This window comes from Pelecanus crispus, chromosome 1 (genome assembly GCF_030463565.1).
Source record: "Pelecanus crispus isolate bPelCri1 chromosome 1, bPelCri1.pri, whole genome shotgun sequence".
NCBI classification, from domain to species: Eukaryota; Metazoa; Chordata; class Aves; order Pelecaniformes; family Pelecanidae; genus Pelecanus; species Pelecanus crispus.
Window position 1 is genome coordinate 121,151,502 of NC_134643.1, and position 15,726 is coordinate 121,167,227.

Genomic DNA, 15,726 nt, shown 5'->3' on the forward strand with positions numbered 1-15,726 from the left:
TGGAAAATAAAGCTGACTCAGCTTGCTATCAATTCAAACTACAATCATACAGTCTTTATATCAATTTCTACTTCATCATCTTGAATCAATTACTATAGCAGCCTTAGTTTCAGCCAAAGCCCATCAACAGTTCAATTACAGAATCAATTAGTTCAGCTGCTACCAGACTTACTAAGGTAAAACAACAGGTACATTTCATATTTTGTTTCTTTTGTCTCTACCAGACCTCATTTACATTTCCAGATTTATATTAGCAAGGTATAACTAGATCAAGAAATCATAATGCACAGTGTAGAGAATGCACTGAGTAAATATTCAGGTTTATGATATAGCCTTAATGGGATATAGCCGATTTTGTAGATACTGTATTGCACTACTGCACACAAAAGTGTCAATCTTTCTCAGAAAAATTGATTGTGTTTTTATTATGTATTTGTTTTTTCTTACTGAATATAAGTTTATCCAAATATTTCAATCAACCATTTATCTGCCTATGGCGTATTTTCTCTTCCTGAGTCCAGTGTTGCAGTGACAGACACTGGATAGTTGTGTTTCAGATTAGAAAACCTTAAATTTTTCAAGGTCCTTTTTAAAGTGTTCAAAGTGCCCTGGCAATACAAAAATGCAAAGGCACAAGCCTATTTTAACTTTTTAAACTTTTATGTTTAATAATGTTTCATAATGTGCAGGCATTTCTGCTCTTCTATTATTATTCCACTTATTCCAATAACCTGTGAAATAAAACAGTTTCTCTGAACCTGTTCTTTAGACCTCCACTTGTAATTAATCAAATAATCTCGTTAGAGTTTCAAACTCAAGTTTTAACCTTTTATTGTTCCTGTTCAAAAAATAAGACCCACCCCCATTTTGAACATATGCCCAGAGCTAATGTTAGAAGAAAACATCTGAGACACAAATATGCACACCCAAATGCAAATAAAACTGTGACTATATCACTTGCAAAATATGGGTAGATATTGAATCTGCTTTAAATGGTATAAGGAGAAGCTGTCATAACTCTTAACAAATTTTTAAAATATATAGACAAAAGGAGCTGATAAAAATTCTGAGCGAAAAGCCAAGAAGAAAAGCTATTTTAGCACAGTATTGTGGCAGAAAATGAACTGTTCTGTTGGTCAGCTCCAAAACCCTGCACAATCCAGGTTCAAGCCTGACTTTGTGCAAGATATTCAGACACTTTGCGTCTGCCACTGAAGCCTGAATTATTGTTTAATACGGAAGTATCACAAATTGATGATAAACAACATCTTATGTGAAGACTATTCTTGGATATAAGTGCAATGCTAAATGACAGTCGTCTTCATTCAAAAGCCTTACAGATGCATCTGGGCACACAAAAGAAACCCTACTGCAATTGACTTGAGAGATTCCCAAAGTAGACAATGGGCCATATTTAGTCATTTATTTTGTAAAACAGTCTCTGGGTTTTTTTATTTCTCTCTCTCTCTTTTTTTTCCTTTCTCTTGTTGTTTTAGTGTAACTTGAACATTTTGAAACCTTATCCTAAAGATATGCAACCAGCAGAGTTTTTCTACAGATTTAATGGGAGCTTGGAACAGAAATTAGTTAGCTGGACTCTTCAGTATGGAAGAAATACATTCAGAAGCTAGAGTGAAGTCTAATTGAGGATAAGAATATTTTCCTGTCTACTCAGTTTTGTCAATGGGATTATCGTGACCTTTGGTGGGTGGCTTTCCCAAGCATGTTAAAGGTAACCTACAAAGGCAAGTAATTGGATTGATTTTTTTTTCTTTTTTTTTTAATGATGTATATATAGGCCAAATATATTTAATTTATTTTAAATATTTTAGTTTTAATTATTTTTATTTTAATTATTTTTAATTCTTGGTGTTACAATCTGTTTATTTATTATCAGAAGTTACTAGGCAAAACTGAACATCAGTTACTAATTTAATGTACATTTCTAATTAACCACAGCTGTGAAGTAAAAGGCATTAACTTACACCATCATTGTGCCATTGTTTTTCTTTCTTTTTTAAATTATGAATGAAACAATAGAAAAAACATATTGGCAATCATCTGACTTGGAATTCAGGAAGCATTAGTATTTAACTCCCCAAATTATGCTTGTTCATTTGCTATTGCACAGTGCCAGAGACATGTTAATGTCATAGCCTTTTTGGACCTATATATCCTCTAAAATGAATACATTATGTGTTTGGACTGAGATTAGGAAATTCATTGTGCTTCTGTGCTGGTCTACCAAAATGAGCACCTTGAAAGGAAACCAGTCTTGTCCTGAAGAGAGACTTTATATCACAATTTCCTTTAGCCACCATCTCACTAGAACTATTTACTTCAGTTAAGCATTAGCAACCTAGAGTGAATGACAGCAAAGCAACCTCCATAAGTGCTAGTGTCTCCATGCCACTTCAGCTTTTAAGAAAAGGTGGCAGATGAGTACATATGGGGATCTCAGATGGTGTATCAGGTGTACCAGAGTGACAAACCTGTTCTGTTTAGTCAGCATTACCTGCTTATAAAGAAGGTGAACATCTACTTTAGTTTTAAACTGATAATCCAAAATTTCTGATGAGGGCTGTGGTGTTAACTGACATCCAAATGCAAAGGTGGGCGATGATGTCTCCTCCATTGGGTCTTAGACTTATTAACAGAGCAGAACTCTGATAGTTACAGAATTATTGATAATGATTAATGCATGTATAAAGAGGACATTGATTGTGATGTTTGACGGCAAAGAACAAGACAGTTAGTGAGCTCTTTTTCTCATGGTTTTTTTTTTTCCCCCCACTCTAAACTTTTGCTTCTTGACTACAAAATCAGATATCTGAAAAATTTATAAAACATAGACATACTTAAACCTACTGTGGCCACATGCTCAGAATACCACAAATCACTTTTCTACAACAAAATCTTCCAAAACCATAAATAACAATACCACTATATACTGAACAAAATGGTAATGACCAAGGAAAAAGTTTATTTTATTTTTTCTTCATTTGTCTTTCCTTTTGGAAGTGAAAGCTCCTGGTTTATCAGAATTGCAGAGACAGTTGATAGATTTAAGTGATAGTGATATTGCTTCTAGTTGCAGTAGAAATTGTAATGTGCTCTGAGCCACACATCAACTTATCAGCTCTTACAATTAATCCTCTTATTAAAAGAGATCCTCAAGGATTATGGAAAATAGTGAGTTAGTGTATGACCTTTCCATTATCCTGGTCCAAATCTAGCATAACAGATGTAATAAAAAGAATTTCAGCATTCACCATTACAGGGTTTTATCTACCCCACTGAAAATCTTGACGCTTCATAGTCTTTTTACTCAGAAGAGGTCCAGGACTGGAAGAGTCCAGGATTTTACTAAGCAGCACTGGAATTGAAAAAAGGAGGCGTGTGGGAGGTTTATTCTTAGGGAGGGGTTTACGCAGCAGTTATAAGACTGAGCACACCCCTGCCTTGAAACAAGAGAGAGAAATGGTGGGTAAATAGAAAAGGGGGATTTCTTAGGAAAGTCACAGGTTGTTCAGTGAGGCGCTCAAGAGCACTCATTTCCAGAGCAGTGGTTGAGCTTAATGATGTTCAGGGTAGTCATATGAAAGGTTTTTGGTGTGACAAATTTGACAAATGAGCCCTGAATACTTGGGGATGACGGCTTAGGTGGATTCATTTCAGAGCATATGTTTGAAAAACCTTTGAGTTCCTTTAAAGCTTACACCTACCAGATTGCTTTATATCAGTACCAGAGGTGAGGGAGTAGACATGAAGTATCGGAAGGGAAGGTCAAAGTTCGCCAGTTATTCTTCCTAGTAAGAGCAGAGTCTATCTTACCATGCACAAACATGACTGTCACTGAAGTGTCTGAGTGGGATTACTGTTGACTATGAACTTGGAAACCATGACTTTACACTACTGTGTTAATGGGGATTGGGATCCCATTGTAACAGACACTACTTGTATAGGTGAGACAGTATGTAGGGAAATCCTGTTCCACACAGCTAACAGACTAAATACACTAACTAGACAAAAGCCATCATCCATCTTTTACAGAGGGGAATCACAGCATTTCCACCTACAGGACTTCTTCACCTAGATTTTAGGTCCTGCTGTTTTTGTTTTAGAGTGATGTGGTAGCTATAAGCATGGATGGTGAACAGCCTGATCATGTCAGTGTGTTGGAAGTGCCTACCAAACAATGACCAGTTTTGCCTTAGCAGGTAACCACGGCACAAGTTTTGGAGCCGTCCTGAAGTGATTCGCTCATGGTTGCACTTTCCACAGTTCGTGGCAGAGCCAGGATTCAAGCCAAAGCTCTGGCATTCCCACCCATCATCTTGAGTGGGAAATGTCCTCCCCAAACTGAGCTGTTGTCCTATTTCAGTGACATTGACCCACTGAAAAACAGGGATGACAAGAAGCCTGTGGGGGCTTCGTGTGGTGCAAAGCACTGTGTCATTTCCACCTGAGATAATGGGACCTAAGTGCTCACAAATCCGTGAATGAGTGAGAAGGAAGTTGTGTAGTTCAGAAACAGATTGTTTCAATGAGAGTACACTGCTCCAAAACCTAAATCTGCATTTCACAGTTATCTTGTAAGCTCTTTGGAGCAAAGACTGTGCACAGTGAATGGCTCAGTGGTGATGTGACTAGGACTCCTGGGAGCTTTTCCAGTACAAAAAAGTATCATCCAGTTTAGGCCATGCACTAACACTTAAATCGAAGTATCTGTGTGGAGTAAATCATGAACACTTTTGGTAGGCCAGGACATATAAAATATGTTCTGAAAAAAGGTTTTGTGTAGCAAATATCAAAATATCCTACATGTATCCAGATAAAATCACTTTATAGCAGTTCTTGCTCATTTTTTATAAACAAATCTACTTTCCAGGTAATATTTAAGGAAGTAAAAATGGAATGGAAGACAAATATATACAATCTTTTTGTCAGATTTCTTGTTTTAATTTTAGATATCACAGTATCAGAACCTTGCAGATTATTTTTTGCCAATTCAATATGTACTTATTCTTAGTATGCAAGTTCTACGACCATTATTTTGCAATCTGTGCATAGATCATCCCAAAAATTAAGTGATTTTGCACTTGAAATTTGATTTCAGAATAGGAATCCCTATTGGCATTAACCTCAGCCAGACCTCATCTTCTTGGAAAGCTGACCTTTATTTCCTAATAAATCATCATGGGATACAAGTCTAGCAGTTGTTTTGTTTGCTCTTTTAATTAAGAGTTTTCAGTTCAAAGTAACAGACAGTAATAGGCTTATATCAGAAATGCATCCGTTACTTCATGGACTAAAAGTAAGTTTTTAAAAAGTAAAACAAAAAAAAGTTTGGTTTAATGAGAGTGGATCAAATCCTAATATCAAATTATCTGGTGAGAGAATTTCTACCAAAGTAAATAACTGTTTTTCTTTGAATTAACTAAATATTGCAGCATCGGAACCCAGAGAATAACTGCAGCCAGTATCTATAGATGCTGTAATTGATTCAACACTAAAACACAATGAAAGAGATGCAGCAGAAGAGATGCTATTTAATGTTTGGGAGCTGAAATATTGTCATCTTTCCCCAGTCACATGCATAGAGATTTCTGTGCAGCAGAAAGATCGGGTGACTGACACACAGATCCTTCCTCAGACAGCAGGGGACATGGTGAGTTCTTGGGTCTTCTGACATCCAGTCTTGTACTGCTCACTTCTTTTTTTGTTCCACTCTGTAGATCTTTATTCCCATGAAAATCCTCTTACATGTTGAATTTGGTAGTAATAAAAGACCATGAAACAAAAGAAATGTTCTGTTCTCTTACAAGACGTTTTGTGCTCCTTTGTTTGGAGATGCTGCCAATTTTAACCAAAAAAAAAAAAAAACCAACCCTCCCCAGATGGATTTCTTTCCTTTCTCTCTTATTTTAAATTTGTGCTTTTCCTGTAATGAAAAATCTTGAGTTCCTTCTTCTTCAAGTGATGTTCTATGTTTGTTTGGATTTAGTTATTATCAAATATCCTCTGAAAATTACATCCTGTGATTTGCTACCAGTTAAACAAGACTTTGTGCATTCCTGTCCCTTTCTCAAAATGTTAATCAGCCCATCAAATTTGAACAAAATCAATTGGGATGTGGTTGTGCCATTGTGAACTCATTAATTCTGTCTTCTGTTCCCTGCACCAGAGCTTCCCAGGAAATCTAGCAGTCCTGAGGATGGTTGCTTGCTTCCTCTGTGCCAAGAGAAAAACAAACTGGCAGGATCTCACCTGCACCAGTTGATCAGAATGAGAGTAGGAACTTGCCATCCATCTGAAGTGCTGGGTAAATGTCAAACAGTTCAGAGCTTTAAAGGACATAAACTTCTAAATATTTATGTGCTGAAAAAGCCCCAAGATCTGAGAGCTGCAAAACAGCACTAGAAATGTGAGAAAACAGACAAATCTGCTACTTCGTTATTGTAGATCAATCGGGTCTAAAATAAGCTTGTATATAGCAGATACCTCAGGACAGACAGGAGTTTTGAAATCATTTGTACACTCGCAGTGCAGGTGAGGTAGACATGCAGCTGATTTTGGAGGTGAGTATGGGCTAGCAAGTGACTAACATACTGAATCATCTTCATTCAGAAGAATTGTTACAAATAAGTTGAGCCAGAGGCTTGAAATATATAGAGTAATGAAATTCCCTGTATGACCAAGTCCACCCATCTTGTTGCTTTCTGTGGTCATTAGTCTACATGAAGAAGTGGTTCAGCCCAGAGGATTGTCGGGACCTTTTTTCTGTGGTGTAGGTCTTCCCAGCTCTTTTTGTGGTGACTGGAAATTATAAAGCCTCCTTCTTTCCCAGTCTTCCTAATTATGCTGATGGAGAGGCCTCTTTCTCTACAGAGCAAGGCTATCGTTTGCTTAAATGCCTTGAGTTTGGAATAAAAGATTCCAGGAATTACATTCTTCTGTATATAGGATAAGGTGGGGTTTGTGGTTTTTTTTTTGTGGGCTTTCCAGTCTAACTGGGACATCTTCACTCAGAAGAATTCTTACAAATAAGTTGAGACAGAGGCTTGAAAGTTTTACAGACATGGTAATGCCTGAATGACCACGTCCACTTATCTTGTTGCTTTCTGTCGTCATTACATTAGCCTACACAAAGACTTGTTTCAGCTCAGATGATTCTTGAGAGCTTTTAATGTCACACCACAAAAGGAAGGCTGTATTCAATTACTTGATGCAGAATCTAGATGGATTGCTCTCACTCCTGGTTTCTACTAACTAGACATGCTTGAAACGTGTCTTGTCAAAAACACAACATAAACTGAAATGTAGATATAAATGCTTCAGATTTCTTTTAATCTTTGAGATTTGTGTGTGTGATTCTGTTTGAGGGGATTTGAGAAAGTCACTCAAGATAAAGTCTGCATCTCTATCTTCTGAAATACTTCTCTGCAGTCGTTCTTTTAATTGTTACTGGATTTGAGTGAGGGGAGCTCACATTGGTTTAGATGATAACTGAATAACAGACAATCATTATTTTGTGGCTTATCTCATGTTTTAAAGGGGACATGACCAGGGAATTTGATCATTCAATTATAAACACCTGTTTCATGTTTACACACATTTTCCTTTTAAGAAAGGTTGAATCATCCTTTCTCTCCCTACTCCTTCTGTGAAGAGAGATAATGACCTCTTTTTTCTTTCTGGGTGCAGGTAAGATGTACTCCCTGCAAATGCTTCCATAAGGGCTAAAAGATTAAAATATTATTTAGATATGAATCACATTAGGTCATTGAGAGACAAAACCTTCTGACAAGGATTTACTTTTCATTAAAAAGGCCTTAATGAACTATTGTAGAAGATTCTTGATCCCACATGCTGTATTTCGTGTAATACCGTCCTTCACAGGAACTAGCTGATGACCTCTCTGACCCTAAAGCCGTCCTCAGGGCTGGGGGGCTTTGGTAAGGCTTACTTTTCTCTGCGAATTTCCAAATGTTTCCTACAATAAACATTAGCTCATGAGATCTTTAGAGCATAGAAGACTACTCTTTTTGTTGCTGTAATTGATTATTCTGTAACCTCACAAATTTTTGTTAGTGCTTTTCTCCTATAGTCTCCCTAGGAACACTTCAAGTCTTGGTCATTAAGAAAAACAGGCAGTGGATCTGCTACTGATGTTGCCTGGTACACTTACCTGAAGTCCTAAGGTCAAGAGAGGAGTATTCTCACATTAAACTACCCATCTTTTGTTTTCATGTACTCTGAAAATTCAGAAACTGACTCCAATGTGCATGCATCCAGATCAACATGAGTCACAGAATCATAGGATCATAGAATCCTTGAGGTTGGAAAAGACCTTTAAGATCATCCAGTCCAACCATTAACCTAACATTACCAAGTCCACCACTAAATCAGTTAAGGGTAGAGTAATAATTTCATGTTTCCTGGCTTGGTTCCTGGCTGGATTATTTTTTAATGAAAGTAAAAACTAGGAATGGTTAAGGTTGGAAATGATCTCTAAGATCATTAGTCCAACCATCAGACCAACACCACCTGCCCACTAAACCCAAAGTGCCACGTCTACCCATTTTTTGAACACTTCCAAGGATGGTGACTCCACTGCCTCTCTGGGCAGGCTGTTCCAACGCTTGACCACTCTTTCCATGAAGGAATTTTTCCTAATATCCAATCTAAACCTCCCCTGGCGCAGCTTGAGCCCATTTCCTCTCGTCCTATCGCTAACCACATGGGAGAAGAGACCAACACCCACCTCACTACAACCTGCTTTCAGGCAGTTGTAGAGAGCGATAAGATCTCCCCTCAGCCTCTTCTTCTCCAAGGAGTCAAAAGGTAATATTTTGCCCTAAGATGTCCACTTTCCTGTTGCTTTCAGGAAGAAGCTAACTCGTGTACCTGAGGACCAGATATGACCTGAACCTTGACTTCCCTACAGGACAGTGACAAGCTGAAAAAAATTAATTTACCATCTCCTGAGTGAAGAGAGGAGCAGCCTATGAGCTGCTATACAAGTCAGAGGCTTTCCATCTTAACCTCTGCTCATGTCCAGGTGGGTTTTGAGGTCCTATTACCATCAGCCTAGCATTTTATTGCATTGGGCCGCAAAGCAAATGATATGGCTGCAGTTCTTATCACCACTAAAATGAAATACAGAAACCTACCATAAAGGCATTGGAGTACTTACTAAGCTCTAGCACCTGCAGGACTCACTGCAGGCAACCTCTTTGTCTGAAAGTTGTTTATTTAGACTGCAGTACACAATATTTGTCTTCAGACCAGTCTGTAAAATGCCTTCGCAGACTGTCAGTACCATATCACAAAATAGCAAAATTAAATTGTATTTATGTGGGCCCAAACTATCATTCCACCTGTTTGACTTTTTTTTCCATACCTATGAAGTTGATTCCTAATTTATAAAGTTCATCTATCCTTGCTGAGCAAACCAGATCCTAACATGAACTAGGGAGGTCCAAATGCTTTTGCTGTTTAGTTTCCAAAAGCTGTTATAGACTTTACAGGAAATGTAATATTGTCTTATTAAACCTTATTGTCTACTTTTAACAACCTCTTTTTTGGCTACAACAGAAACAGGAAGATAAGATATTTAAATCAGTGTTTTACTGACCATGAAAGACACTATCTGCAAAACGATCAGTAATTAGTTCACATCTCTCACTCCGTGCAAGGGAAGCTAGCTGCACATGATAAATGTGAACTGTATACCTGTTTAAGCTTTGAATCAGATCTGCCAAGATACGTCTGGTACTCGTGGTCAGAGTATTTCTGGCTTAGGATTCAGGACCCTTATGCTATATTATATACTTAGCATCACCCAATATAAGTAGGTCACCACTGTAGAATTATGCAGGTGCATTCACCATTACAAAGTCTTTTGCTAGCTTTCAATTTCATTACAATTATTCTTAAAATGCACCAGAAATTGTATAAGGAGCAATGTTACCTTGTTTAGTTTGAGGTTGAGAAGTAGAAGAGCAAAGGTTCCCACTTAGATCAAATCAGAAGGGAGGGAAGGAGAAGTTCATCTTTATTACAGACACTTCTGAGACAATTTTCTCCTGTCTTTTACTGTTCCTGCTACAGTCTTCCCTCCTGCCCCCCAGTGGGGGAGCTGGATGCAGCATGGCTGATGTCAGTGAGAGAGAAATAATCTTTACCAGTGCTGCTTTCCTGACTCCTCTGGGTGTTCCCATGATTGTGTTGCAGTGGCGAAAGTATGTCAAAGTTTCCTTAATTCTTAAGCCAGGCATCTGAGTACTGGGGTAACTCTTGTCTTTTCTTTATACTTTCGAAGAGAGAAGCTTACAAGGAAACCTCAAAATTCATGAAACACCCTGTGTGGAGAGTACTCTTTCAGTAACTTTCAATGTTTTCTGTGTAGGTGAATCACCATGTCGCATATTGCCTATGGCAATTTTAAAAAAAATTTACTTGGAAAGGTTTGGAGAAGGTGATGACAGCTCTTCTACATGTTCTGTAACCACCACATGTCTTGTCTTTCAGTATGCTCCTACTGTATTTCTGGATTCAGGTGTATGTCCTGACATGTTGCCACCACTTACCTTGTACCTCAGCCTACAAGTCCTGTTCCACCTACACAAGTGCTAATGAATGTGGCTTTGATAGGAATCACACTGCCATGGGCAAGAACTGTGGGAAAAAATTAAGTATATATAGGACACTCCACATATTTTCCAATTTTCATTTCCACACTCTTCCCCTAAAGGAAAAGTTGCCATTTGAAATTCATAATAAAAACTGCATTTTTGGAATGGTGAAGGCATTTCAGCTAAAATGTGTATTTTTTAGAACATCTGTGAATCAAGCTAGCTCAGTGATGGATTCTTATGAAGTATCAATTACTGATCAATCTGCAAAACAATTGGAATTAAGTGGTGAAACAAAGACAGAGATACAGAGTCACTTTTCTTTCAATTTCTAGAATGGCTGTTGTTAGTTATCTCATATTTTTAGACATTATAAATATCCATAATAAACATTAACCAAGCAAAAAATCTGCTAAGTCTTATGGTGTGTTAGTCTGAGATTTTATCACACCTAGGGTTTAGCAGTTTTTTTTATTTGAAAGACCAGGTAAAGTCTCCACCAGAATGCAAGCCACAGCCTTGTGTCTGTAAATGAATGTTTCTCTGCTAGGAAGGTGAGGAAGAATTGGATATCGGAGTGCCAGAAACCAGAGCATAGCATATGACAGAGAGCAGGGAGCAACAACACAAGCCAGTGCAGTAAAGAAGAAAGGAAGGATTATGCTGACCATAAGCAGATGGTCTACACTTGCCTCTTTTATCAGATTCATAAATCTGGGTCCAAAACGCCACGGCTTGTGTCTGTGGCACTGCAGGGAGCTGACAGTCATTTGGGAGGCACGCTGGGAGGCCACTGCTACCATGTAAACAGCATCGTACATCAGAGCTGCTTCAGTCTGCATGAAAAAACAGAAAGGCTTTCTTTAATGTGCATCTTTGTGCCTGGTCCCTGCTTTTCTCTATTGAGAACTGTTTCCCTGGGCTGTTTTTATGGAAAAGGCCACTACTAGGCTCTCCATGGAAATCTGAGGTGTAACAAAATCCATTTTTTTTGCAGTTTATATTAATTTCAGAGTATTTTCAGGTGAGCATTAGGAAGAAAACTACACTGGGTAGCGAAAGGAAGAGAGAGGTCCATGGGTCCAGTGCAGGAAGGAGTGTGTGGGTAGCTCTGTGGCACAGAGAGGAGTTTTAAGAAGCCTCAGGTGATACAGCAGCCCAGATCCCATCCTCCAGGCACGTCTTAAGGCCCAGCACTTTGCAGTACTCAGTCTCCTATAGTTTCCTCATGGGATTTGCCAAAGACTCTCAGCACCCTCAGCTGTGTCATTCAAAAGCACCATGCAGGTGCTCAAGCCAGTCTCTGCCCAGCCTTCAGGTTGGTATGTCATGGTGGCATGGCATGGGGGTGTGTGGGAGGGCTGCCCACCTGGGGCCCATACTGGCTCCCCATCACTGTTCTTCTCATGGCACTTGTGGGATTGCTTTCTTCCCCATGGGGTAGGCAGGGTCTGCTTTCCAGGGAAGTCAATCCCACTGAGCACCTGGTAGGTATCGCACCAGACAGGCATCTACTGTCTGTAAGTGTCTACTGCCCTCAAGGATCTTGGCTTTTGGTGCAAATGTGTGAAATGGACCCACTGACATTTGGCTGGGGCTGTTCCCCTGCCATACCTCCCATGCCGTCTTAGAGAGAGGTGAACTGTCCTTTTGAGGTGTCTTTTTTGGTGATTAAGTTGGACTTACATATCTAACTTCTAGTTGTCTAAGACTGGGCAGATGAATTCAGCCCTTAGATGATTAAATATTACTAAAATTGCTGGATGCTGTTTGTGCGTCTGTGTTTCTTTTAAGAATGGTTTTATTGATGTAAAAGCATGCCCAATAAGCTTTGAATTGAGATTGCACACCCTGTCATCCTTTATCACTGGGAGGTTTTAGAAAAATCTCACCCTCACCTGCATTATGCTTCAGCGCTCTCATATGTGAGGTGGGAATGGCCATGTTTTGCTTAATGCACAGGGATGATGTAAAAATAAAGTGATTACCTTTCTTGTAAAGCTACTAAATAATTAAGCAGGGGCCTTAAAAAAAAAGTACTAACTCTGCAGATGAGAAAACGGACTCATTTATATGAACTGCAAAGCTAATCCATTTTTTATTCCTTTCCCATGCAGTTCCGTTGGGAAATTAATAGATTTGGTTCTTTGTCTGTTTCATTTACCTAAGTAAATTACAACAGCATCAGTCTTATCAGCATTGGAGGTTTTTGCTGGCAATCAAATGTGATCTGAATTTATCAACTAATCTTAATATACTGCAGATGAGGAATCGCTCTTGACACGCTAGTCAGGATCTGCCCAAAATGATGCTCCCACAATCAGAGCAAATTGAAAACATTATAAATGGTGAGGCAATCAGGAGACAATAACAGCTGTTCTCAGTGTCAAGTGTCTTAAAAGAGGTAGTTGTTCCAAGCTGACCTGGAGACTAAAGGCCTGATCCAAAATCCCTCGAAATCAATGGAAAGATTCCCATCAATGTCAATGGACTTCAGATCAGCTTTTACATCAGACTGGGGACATGTCCATTCAGGATTGAATTTTACTTGATCACTGGAGTCCCAATCTGCCTGCGTCCCAGGCCTAGACGCTCTGGAGCTACTTGATGAAAACGCCTCAGTGCACCTCACTTTGCACTCCTATCTGAGATCACTGATGCTTTTACTTGATAACATGGTGCATCCCACAGTGTTTGTATGTTGGCAGCATTGCCAGACTCGGCTGTTTGAATCTTGCGCTTGTCTAACTTGTTACTCATCCATCCTGCTGTGCAGCAACTAGGAGGTTATATTACCTCCCTTAGCCTTTTATTTCTCCCCTCACTGTTGTTCTGCTTAGGGCACAAGGTTGCCTGGAAGAACAAAAGGTCACCCCATTTTCTGAAGCAAACTGCCTTATATTAATGTCTGTACTTGTGCATAAGAAGAAAGGGACTAAGAGTTACTCCTGGAACTTTTCTTTCTGATTTTTGTATTCTATTTAAATTTTTGCAAAGAAACCCAAAGATCTCATTAGAACAACTATGCCTCTGTGTGCAGTTTGGGGATAAAGTGGGACACAAACTCAAAACTGTCTTGGTCATGTCCAGCTGACTTCCACAGGCAGACATCAGGGCAAACAATATAGCATGAACCAGAAGGGAGAAATCCTGAGTTAACAACAGGACATGTAATCCTGATCTCCTTATACTGTGCAGCTTGTCATAGCATTACTGTCTAATGAAATATAGCAGTATTGCAGCTCTCCATCAAACTGAATAAGCAGAACTTGCTATGAATATTTAAATGAACACAGCCAACTAGGAAGATGCTTTCCTTGGTGCTCATGCTGTTTCATAGCACCAAGAACACTAAGAGATTATAGAGATGCAAAGCAGATAATAAGAGCCAGAGACACAAAGGAGAGCACGAGTCTAGTAAGAACTTGGTTTTTCCTAGTTTTACAGCTGGGTGAATGCAGGTGAATAGCTATGTGTGAATAGGTACACTTGCAGGTCTTGTATATTCTCATCAGAAGTTCCCAGGGACAGCTTTCTCCCCTGCTTTGCGTATGAGTGAGCACAATGGCACTGCCCAAACAAGCAACATTTTTTGAAATGCTAGAGATAGCACACATAATACATTTCTCTTCAGGATGTTAGGATGTTTCAACATTTTCCCTGCAATCATCTGCAATAAAGTCTATTTCGTATCACTTCGAACTCTACTCAGTACATAAGATACATTATCTTATATTGCAAAAAGATGGCAACCCTTCACCCCGCAAAACTGAATGGAGTCACGCTATTCATGTAATTGTTCCCACTTTTTCCTTTACTTCTTGGGGGAGTGATAGGGAGGAAATCCTAATTTCTTGGCTTGATGATACCTTTCATTTACCTTTAGATTATATCTTAAAAGCCAGAGTTGCTGTAGATGATGGAAATGAAGAGAAAGGGCACTTTTCCAATTTAAAAAAGTTATTACCTGTCCCCATGTACAATATCTTTCCCTGCAGGTTATAAATCGTATACCTGCTCTGAAAGTTTTTATTTCCTGTTATGTTCTTCACTCCATCCAGAACATTATTAGAGAAACGAGGCAGCGGTATATACATTTGACAACAATAAGATGAATGGTGTTAGCTGGATGGCACCATGGTGGAGAATTGTCACTCATCTCTAGAGCTGCCCAGCAGTGGTTTGTCACACAGATGAGTACAACATTGGTTCATGGGGCAAATGCCCTTTTGGGTAGAAGCAGGTAAAAGGAAATCTGTTTGGGGGATGCTGCTTCGGCGTTTGCATTGTGAAATAAAGCAGCAATGGGATCGGTTCACATCTGCTAGAACCGCATTGCAAAGCATGGTGTAGATGCCCTGCATCACTGTGGTTGCTCACTTACTGTCATCATGCCATCGAGGAGGCCAGTCTCTGGTTTCGGTGGTGCCTGCAGACGCTCCATTGACCATTTCTCAATGACCGATGAAACTTGCGGGTTCTCAATGTTGAGCAGGCGAAACCCTGTCATATTTACTCCGCTGTATCTATAGGGTTCCAGGTCTAATGCAAACAGATCCTAAATCACCATTAAGAAAACAAACAAAACCAGATGTAGTATTTTTAACGCAAAATATTTGGAAGGTACAATTAGGCCAAAATTGTATTTGATTTTCAATCCAAAGATCGAGTGCTGGTTTTTTTCCCAGTGAACACTCTGCTTGACTTCAAAGCCTAGTCATGACCATTTCAGTTATAAATCTGAATAAACCAAAGCTGTGTGAAATTTATGACAAACCACATATCTGCTTTGTTGGAACGTAAAAATCAGTTCCCCACAACAACACTATTTTGCAACCGATCTGCACAGCAGTATCTAATTTTTATTTACAGCAGTCCTCTAACAGTGTTACAGCTGTGACAAACCAACATGAGGAATTAGCTGGCCAATGTCAAGCTTATTTCTCAACTTCTCAGGGAAGGAAAATTCCAAGAGATGTCAAGAGCGATACACTTTTACTACTTATGAATCACATTTTTCTCCTGCCTTGCCTCCTTCAGGTGACTTGCTGCCAGTATGTCTAATGGACGTGTCAGACCAATGCAC

General features: G+C 39.1%; 1 protein-coding gene across 1 annotated transcript in view; it reads right to left on the reverse strand.

Moving 5' to 3' along the window:
* GRIK1 (glutamate ionotropic receptor kainate type subunit 1) overlaps positions 1-15,726 on the reverse strand; it is a 75,494-nt gene that overhangs the window by 38,189 nt on the left and 21,579 nt on the right. The window contains exons 5-6 of the mRNA XM_075721060.1: positions 15,025-15,198; positions 11,333-11,476 (exon numbers count right to left, since the gene is read on the reverse strand). Of these exons, the coding sequence (XP_075577175.1) occupies positions 11,333-11,476; positions 15,025-15,198 (318 nt within the window). The remainder of the gene's footprint in view (positions 1-11,332; positions 11,477-15,024; positions 15,199-15,726) is intronic.